This window comes from Colias eurytheme, chromosome 8 (assembly GCF_061535395.1).
Source record: "Colias eurytheme isolate Ceu_HAF_F1 chromosome 8, ilColEury1 Martin Lab GWU primary, whole genome shotgun sequence".
NCBI lineage: Eukaryota > Metazoa > Arthropoda > Insecta > Lepidoptera > Pieridae > Colias > Colias eurytheme.
The window spans coordinates 10,735,205-10,744,793 of NC_142987.1; the positions used below are offsets into that span (position 1 = coordinate 10,735,205).

At 32.1% G+C, this 9,589-nt stretch overlaps 1 protein-coding gene across 1 annotated transcript; it reads right to left on the minus strand.

Moving 5' to 3' along the window:
• Window positions 1–7,335: 7,335 nt before the first annotated feature.
• On the minus strand, window positions 7,336–9,589 carry LOC149906773 (uncharacterized). Its single transcript, XM_090104551.1, has 4 exons — window positions 9,562–9,589; window positions 8,767–9,100; window positions 8,003–8,058; window positions 7,336–7,388 (listed from the first exon to the last, which is right to left on the minus strand). The coding sequence occupies exons 1-4, from the start codon at window positions 9,587–9,589 to the stop codon at window positions 7,336–7,338; spliced, it is 471 nt and encodes a 156-aa protein (XP_089960677.1).

Sequence of the window (9,589 nt, forward strand, 5' to 3'; positions counted from 1 at the left end):
TTGTTGCACGTGTGTCATGCAAATTATTTGCGGTTATTGAACCGACTTCAAAATAATGAATATAATTAAAAATAATTTGGAAAATCCAAAAGTGCACGCCTCATAATTTTTTTTTAATAAATATTTATTAATTATTATTTTTGTTTATTTAATAACAATTAAACCACATCGAATCAGACCCTGAAAAATGAAAGGGTTCTATTCCTGAGCATACTCAAGCGTAAGAGAAAAAAAAAGACTCGATTAGTAAAGTATTTCGGTCGCTATCGTGTTAACAAGAAAAAGGATCCGCACATACAGACACACGGACGTCCAAGACAGAACTTTTTTAAACTGTTTTTTAACTAGTTTAAATAACAAAAATGACATCAAAAATATCATGAACGTTAAAAATAGTGTTTTTTCTTAATATGTGTGTGTATGTATTATCTTACAAGTGCAATGTATGATACATAAAGACATTTTAAGTTTGAAAAATCAGATGTTTTGCGCGAAGTGACAGTAGTACCCACCTCAACGCTTCGCTTATGAGGCGTGCAATAGCCAAGCACACGTGTCAGAAGTGAAATTTCTTTTGCAAGAATCAAAGATACCAAAATCGTCGCCTTACTCTATGACATGACGGTATTGCCATGACGCAACCTTGAAATTTTACTCTCAACGCGCTTAAAGAAGTTTCACTTCAAACACGCTTATAGACGCTGAAATTATTGTAGTGTCACCGATTAATATATTATGGGTAAAAGTTTGAATTCAATCTGTTCGTTTAAAGTGGGTAAAAATTGAGTCTTAAGGAGTCAGTTGCATATAACAAGAAGCTAGAGCGTGTTAATAAGAGGTTATTAATTTAACTTTTAAGCTAGGTATCAGAATAATTGATTTGGTATTATTATTTTGATTGAATTGGATTGCCAAAATTACATCACTCGAATCTTAGTATCTATAGAAATAATATAAAAGGCTATACAGATTTTGAAAGAATACAGAAATTAGCTTTCAAATTGACCGATGATTATGGATCGAGTCTGAATCAGAAATAATTATACCTCTAAATTAAGTATGGACTTAATTACTTACTCTACGGCGCCGAAACCCCGTTGATTTCATAATACAAAATAATTATTTTTTACACTGTATAATATATTTAAAATCTCTCATATATAACAACAAAATATCACCATTAAACAGTATTGACACATCTACAAATAAATAATGCGAAACCTTTTAGGCTTTGCAGTCGAAACAGCATTAACTTCATATACCATGAGATTTGGTGATAAATCGCCCATTCTTTCTCCTTATAATGCTTTTAAGAATAAAGTGAAAGATATAACGTAGAAACTGAGATATATTAGGTTATTACAACTGTGAGGGATGTGCAATTTGGGGAAAGGATTTTGAAGGAATGTCGCTCTAGTGTTGAATATTCATGAATGCTTTGCGACTTTTGTTGTATAAGTTTCGTCTCCAATTTATCTTTAACTCTTATGTAATGTCAGTAATAATCAAGTAAGATAAGTAATAAATACCACTTGCAAGTTATAAATATTTTTCTGACTGCCTTTTGAGACTGCTCGCTCTGCGTGGACTTGCCTATCGCTAATTACGGGTTTTTTATTTATTAAATCACATCGTAAATTCATTATATTTTGTTGATGAATCATCCTCACACAAATAGAACTTACCAATCAGATCCAGTAATTCCTGAGTTTTGCTTGATCAAACAAACAAACAAAGAATTTATTTCTATAATAAATACATTCTAATATTAAAGATAATATCTGTAATCTGATCTACTTATAGTATAGTTTACAATTGAGTAATCTGTGGTATTAATTCATAACCTACAGGTATTAAAGTTATTTGTATAGAGAAGCATAAATAAAAATTAGCTTTTTATATTGAAAAAGGCCACAAGTTTAATCGCCGACTGTTTTCAGTTCGTTAGTTGGTCACTTCGCCAGTTACCTGTATTTATGAAAATAGACGTTTCACAGATGAAAAAAGTTTCACTCAGTCACTGGAGTTATCTCTCCGTTGTGACTAATCTGCTTGATAACATTTTCAAATATTGTATAATATAGGTAGTAGTCGAGGTATACATTTTTGGCATTTGATATTTTAGTTTTATAGCATTCAAATTCTTTATAAAATATTTTTGAAGTGAAAACTTCTTTAGCGGCGTTGATCACTTTTTCTGTAATGGGTATAAAATCTTAAACTCGCGTCAGGACACGTGACCTGATCGAAAAAGCGTAAGACGTAATATCAAACATGCTCAACGTTAATAATCAAGTTTTCACTTCTGCCGGCACTCCCGGAGTGCAACCCGCTTTTTTTTAAGATTTACATTAACATTAAAATATAAAATACAATAATATATTTGCGAACTCACTCAGTGGGACTATGGAATATGTTTGAAGAGTGTGTGTATTAAGAAGCTTTAGATTTTCATGTTTCTGATTTTAAGTTCTTACCTACTCCACAAAGCATTAAAAATTATAAATTATTTTACTTAGCCCGAGTAGCAGATGCAGATACGATTAAAGGCAAATACATGTATTTAAACTTTATGCTATGTAGCATAAAAAAAATTTAAACTTTATGCTATGTAGCATAAAGTTTAAATTTCTTAACTTATTTTTACTTTCAAATCACTGTGACCACTGTATTAGTATAATAATTAATAATACGTGTTATTGGTAAAGCTTATACACATAAAAATTACTATAAAATAATAAATAAGTTTCACCTACATTTTCCATACATAACATTTCACACGAAATACCACAATATAATGACGTCACGTTTTCAGTTCGTTAGTCCGTACCCAGCCACCTAGCAATTGCCTGAGATTGTTGCCGTGAGATTTGAGTAAATACAACAATATACTGAGAATTATATTGTATGAATAAAATTAATGGTAGGTAACTAGTGTTCAATGAAATTAATTTATACGTGAACATCTCAGATAGCAAATATTTCCAAATACATGAAGTTAAATTTAGAAATTTAATTATTTTAAAAATACTTTGAATGATTTTGTATTACTGGCAAAATAAAATCTACCGGTTTTCAAACAAATAATTGGCGCTCTAATAATTATGCCACCTAGTTTATTATTAAATAATATAAAAACTGAAAATAATGTTGCATTTTACGGTACAGTTGAGTTACTATATTTAATACAACAGCAAATATTCATCTTTCCATCTTGATAGCTTCATAAATACACACACACTCACACACACACCCACACATACACATAAACCCAATCGGCTAACAAGCCACATAATCTGGTCTATATATTGTGCTAACAGACATTGAAACTTTTCCACACAAAAGGTCCGCTCGCAGTCACGGGATCCGATTTCATTACCGACTAACGAACTGAAATTGTAGACGAACTGATTGATTCTCCAATGGAATCCAATTTAATCTTGAATATATTTGAACTATATCTATTATTCTAGCAATACAAACGGAGGTGGAATGCCACTTAAAAAATTATTAGCTTTTGTTTCTTTGATTGAAGTTGCATCATGACTTCGTGTTTGTTTACTTTTTACTACGTCTCAAAGGATTCTAAACAAGCTATACCGGGTGTAATCGTTAAGTGTGCACAGGCAATTATTCCGTAACTATAGCAGATATCAAAAAACTTTAAATTGATATCGAAAGTACTTAACCTAATGAGTGAAATGAAAATAATAAGTTAACGGAATAATCGCCTGTGCACACTTAACGATTACACCCTGTATATTTATAATTCGGCAGATTGACAGATTTCCATTCAAGCAAGCTTTAAAGCGCCAAGATCCAAAATATTGTTTGATTAAACATTCACCTATAATATTATGCCTAAATCAATGCACTGCCACATACCAAACTCCTAGTGATTGCAAAATACCCACAGATCCTGGCTCCTACCTTACAAAATAATTAAAAAAAGAAAGTCCAGACAGACCATCAAAACTGCAATAGCACGTATCCCTGTCAGCATGCTAAGACACGTTTCGAATCAAGTCACATGTGAAGTAGACGTCACCAATCTGACCTAACGAACCGATCCAAACTTGATTTAGCCCGAACACGTCCTGTCCACAAACATTACACTCAGCAAATTGGCTCGTGCAGGCGAAAATGACACTTACCCATTATGGCTATGAACTGTAAAGGCTAGAAAACTGCAGATGGTTATGGCGAAATTTGCGTATCAACTTTATCCTAATAGACCTTCATTAATTTTTCAGTCTTAAATAAGTAAGATTTTTAACTAGTGAGATAATTGACCTATATTGTCATCTTGCAACAATAGGAGCAGGAGAATACAAAGCAATTAACGATTAAAGAATTATATCTATCTGGGACTTTTCTTTCAGGTAACTTATTAAGAAAAGAGTAATAGTCTCAATCTTATTAGAAAAGCCCATTCAAATGTTTTATCATGACTTCATACAGCATATTAAAATTAATATTAGTTGCTCCAGGAAACTTCCAAGAAACTTATTACCAAAGGATTATTATTAGTGGTTGTAGGAAGTATTAAAAGAAATGCCATAAGGAAAGAAATGAATAGAGCTGCGTTACATTCATTTTGATACGTAAGTTGTCGAGTTTGAATGGGCTTACATAACTAATATAACGTATAATAGAATATTTATTATTTTATTAGAAAAAAAAATATAATAAACAAGGTATGCCCCGCGGTATATAGCCTTCCTTGATAAATGGATTACGTAACAATGAAATAATTTCTAAAATCGGATCCGTGGTTCTTTAATTAGCGCGTCCAAGCAAGCAAACAAACTCTTCAGCAATATAATATTAGTATATGGATTAATCAAATTCCATAAAATGTAAATTTGTGTTATCTATTTACTCTTGTTTGTATACATAAGGTATTTTGTATGCACAGTACCCCGTTTAATTTTAAAGTTCCTATAACAAGGTGAATGGCATTGTTAGAAGTATTAACATGTGTTTCTAAACAATGGCGTCCGTTCCGATCTACCCGAAACTCTGTGCAAATAAACTAACAATACTAGGCAGATTTATTCTCTTTGGTACCAGTTATTGATGCCTGTAGTTTAAATTTTATAGATTTTATATGGTTTTTTATTGCTTTGATTTCTAGAGTGTAAAATATATTGTTAATGGAGATGAAAAAACGTACCTATTCGAGTATACCTTTGCATTATTTAAGACATAAACAATGATACGCATCCAAGAAAAAGACATCGAGATTTGTTATATAAGAATAATATGTGAGAACAAAAAATGAATATAAAATTTTAATTCCACATCTTTTGCTTTAATTCTCAGCGACTATATATCTATTTTTATTATTTTTAATTTAATAATATTAATTTTGCTCTACCAGCTATTGATTTTGCACCCCAGCTGGCTATTTATGACGAATTAATGAGGCACAAATGAACATAGGTCCATGAAATTGCCCATAATAACAGTCAATTGCACATATAGAGCGGGGGCGATGTAGCTCATTGGGTTCTAATGTAAAGCTGATTATAATACCGATTAATTTATTTAGATCAAAAATACTTAGGAGCATATAATCACTACATAGTATAAAACAAAGTCGCTTTCACTGTCCCTATGTCCCTATGTCCCTTTGTACGCTTAAATCTTTGAAACTACGCAATGGATTTTGATGCGGTTTTTTTTAATAGATAGAGTGATTCAAGAGGAAGGTTTATATGTATAATAACATCCATTAAATAGTGGAGAAGTGCTGTTATTTTTGAGGTTTCTAATGTGATGTCGTAAATAATTACATTTTTTCCGCTTACATTGCAAACGCAGGCTGAACCCTACGAGTTTTATCAAAATAATGTACTAAGTATTGTACACATTGAAAAGGTCTACAGAAAAGTCCGCGATGGTATATGTCTATCTCTTATGGATAACCCACAATAACTTTTTTTTGTCATTTACTTTTTACGACAAATAATGGTTAATTTTCGAAGCGATTTTAACCAATACAGCATTAATCCTTAACCAATTAAATACCTTGAATACATTGTTCATTTAATATAGATCTATATGGCCCTTTACACCGTATGATTTAAGTGAATATTTTCAAGATATTACAAATTTAAAAATTGCGGGACGTAGCGTTTGCGGCGGTACCGGCCGGCCGCCATTGCACCCGTGCGAAGCCGGGGCGGGTCGCTTACTCGCTAGTATGACATATAACTTAATTATTGTAATTGGCCCTGTCGTTGAAAAGGCTTTGTTTAATGTATGATTGACGGTACGTTTTTATATCTCGCGATGAAAGGTAATATTTGATTTAAGTACAAAAAATATTATACTTCTTCATGCTGTTTAATTTGGTTAATTCATGAAACTTCAATTGATTTTAGTATCTAAGAGAAACTGAAGTGAACGATTATAAACGGTAATAATATTGTATTATGCATATTGCATTACATATAGGTAAGGATTGGCTTTACAACATTACTAAGTAAATTCAAATTCATTTATTAACAGAACATCATAGGTCCACTTGTTAGTATTTTCTTAATTACTATGTTAGTACAGAACATTAATTATCATTTTACAAAAAGGTCACAAAAATCTGTATACGAAAGATGAACGTGATTTTAAAACATACTTAAAACTAGTAGGGATAACCCAAAAGCCCCGTGCGGACCACATAACCCGTACCGGACTAATTGAATAAGCGGCAGCGTGATCCCGTCTCGTCTATTTGTTGGCGGGATTCGCATTGGCCATTGCTTTCATATTGAATTTTCACGGGATATATTGCGTCTTTACGGCTACGTATGGATCAAGTTTGGCAGGCCTGGCTTTGCGGATTGGAAGGAGATTTTGATTTTTCTTTTGTTTTTGGTTTGGACTGACTTCTTCTTTGTTTAGAGTAATAGAGTAAATATTAATATATCGGAAAAAAGGTACTTGAATTACTAGCAGAAAAATAGAGCGAAATTGATAGAAATCCGCCAACACGCACTTGGCCAGCGTGGTGGATTATGGCCTTTACCCTCATAGGAGGCCCGTGTCCCAGCAGTGGGAACGAATGGGCTGATGATGATGATGATGATGATGATGATGATAAATGTATTCCTCTTGTATGAATTAATATTATGCAAGTGTTACCCGAAAACGATTGAGCGTTGATTACGCGTAATTCGTAGCGTTTTTATCATGTTTTAAGGGTTTATCTATTTTTTAAAATAGGTACTGTAATAAAAAATAAAATATTATAATGTTTTCCGTATTATTGTATATTTCATATTATTATGTTACAAAAAACAGCACTGAATCTAAAAGCCATAGTTGCTTCAGCTAGTAATCATCATAAGGTCGTCTTATCCTTGGCGGAGCTGTTCTGTCTTCCACTGAAAAAAATATTTTATAAATGGTTATGATATTATATAGGTTTTTGGTTTAGGTATATCTAATTTAAACTTAAAACCTTAACTGTATGCATTTAATTCTTTTATTCCGAAGATATTGTGAATAAAATATTACCTATGCTATTCGCTGTTTTTATCTGTTCATTAATTGAATCTGTTTCAGTTTGTATGTTACAATTTTTGAACTATTAAACATTTCCAAAGGATTTCCGGGATATATATGTTATATATATATATATATATAACATATATTATATTTATTATAGGAAGGATAGGATAATATTATAAATGCGAAAGTATGTCAGGATGGATGTATGTGTATGTTTGTTATTCTTTCACAATACTACTGAACCAATTACAATGAAATTTAGCACACATATTGAGGGTAACTTGGATTAACGCATAGGATAGGTTTTATCCCGGAAATCTTACGGGAACGGGAACTATGCGGGTTTTTCTTTGAAAACGCGGGCGAAGCCGCGGGCGGAAAGCTAGTAATATAATATATATAAGTAGCTACTATTATTGCTATTGCCATAGACTAAAACTCTACCAACACGAAAATAGAAACAGTTAATGATAAAAAACACAAATACCCTCATATTGACTTCGTAGCGGTGAGCGCAGTAGCTTCCCCAGTGCGGTGTGCGGTCTGCGTGAGGAAAGTACTTTTAATTAAAGGTAACATTATGTTAATAATAAGTTTCTTGCTTTAGAAATGATAAAGTGCCGTGTTTCCTTTGCCTCTTTCTTTGAATACTTATTATCTTTATGCAGATTAAAAATGTGATAGCGTATGTTTTATGGAATTTGTCTTGAGAACGTGATAATTAAATTAGGCGAATAGAAAGAATTGACTTTTCATTTCATACATTAATATTACTAACTAGCGGTCCGCCCCGGCTTCGCCCGTGGTACATAATATTTACGTTTTCTCTACATAAGAACCATCCTCGTACTTCAAGGAATATAATAAAAAAAGAATTATCGAAATCGGTTCAGCCGTTCTCGAGTTATGCGCTTACCAACACATTTTGCGATTCATTTTTATATATAAGAAAAGATTATGAATCAACTCTTATTAGAGGGATATTATGTTGAAACCGTATTCTACTGATCTTTTATTATAATAATATTTAAGTGCCAAAAACCTTTGTTGATTAATTTAATTATAATCTCAATTTTTTTATCTATCTGATCAATCGTACTCTATCGTTGTAAGGTATACAAATGGAATTTATTGTCTTTTTCTTATTTTTATGAGAAAACTGTTTGTTCATCGTGTATATGTATAATTTGCAACACATTTTCTTTTGTTCTTTATCATAGAATCTACAGAAGTCAACCTAATTCCACTTACTTTGAATTCATCGGTACAATCACAACTGCTAAACTCCTCGTCAAATCTCCGTGATCACTAATACCGTGTTCCTCATGTTGATGTTCTCTCGAATGTCCATCATCATGTTCTTCATGTACCTTCGAATGTGTATTGTGAGTCAAAGCATTTAATAGATACAATAATTTGACTGCTAGATTATTATTTTCTGTATGTGTGTCTATTGTATCGTCTTCCCTAAGACCATCTGGATCAAAATATTGATCGTCCACGGCGAAATTTCTATCTGCATTCTTATGTATTTCATAAACTTGTATTTCTGGTGTTGGTGATGCTTTGGATAGGACTGCTAGAGCTGGAATTGTAAAGCAAACATTGTATTGTATTGCAATTGTATTTTTAAATTTATTGCAAAATACTTTGCAATTTGATTTTTGGTCGCGGAAGAATTCCAACCAATACCCGCAGCCCCATCATTAAAGCAGCTCAACGGAACACAGTGGGTGATTTTTAGTCGGTAAGAATCCGACATAACCCACGGCTCCTTCCCCGGGGGCCGTGGGTATCTTTGGAAAATTTCCCCACTATAAAAAAGGGCACATAGTTTTAAGGATTTTTATTATAAATTCATGATAAGGTGTTAACACAAATTGGTATACACGAATTTATATATTGTGTATTCTTTACGTATGATATGATAATCCATAACTTGCAGCTTTATTATAAGGCCATAATATCTGTCTCTGAGTGCCAATATTTATATAAATTTTCAAAATTAATTAATTGAAAACCAAACAAGAAAATAAAAGAACTTACATAAAACACAAATAATTAACTTCGCCAT

What these genes read in the sequence shown, in the direction of transcription:
- LOC149906773 (XM_090104551.1), bottom strand. Translation starts at nt 9,589, where the DNA reads ATGGCGAAGTTAATTATTTGTGTTTTAT. An exon ending in ATTGTACCGATGAATTCAAA is followed by an intron (nt 8,059 to 8,766) that starts GTAAGTGGAATT and finishes TTCCTCACGCAG; the next exon opens with ACCGCACACCGCACTGGGGA. An exon ending in GCTACGAAGTCAATATGAGG is followed by an intron (nt 7,389 to 8,002) that starts GTATTTGTGTTT and finishes TATTTTTTTCAG; the next exon opens with TGGAAGACAGAACAGCTCCG.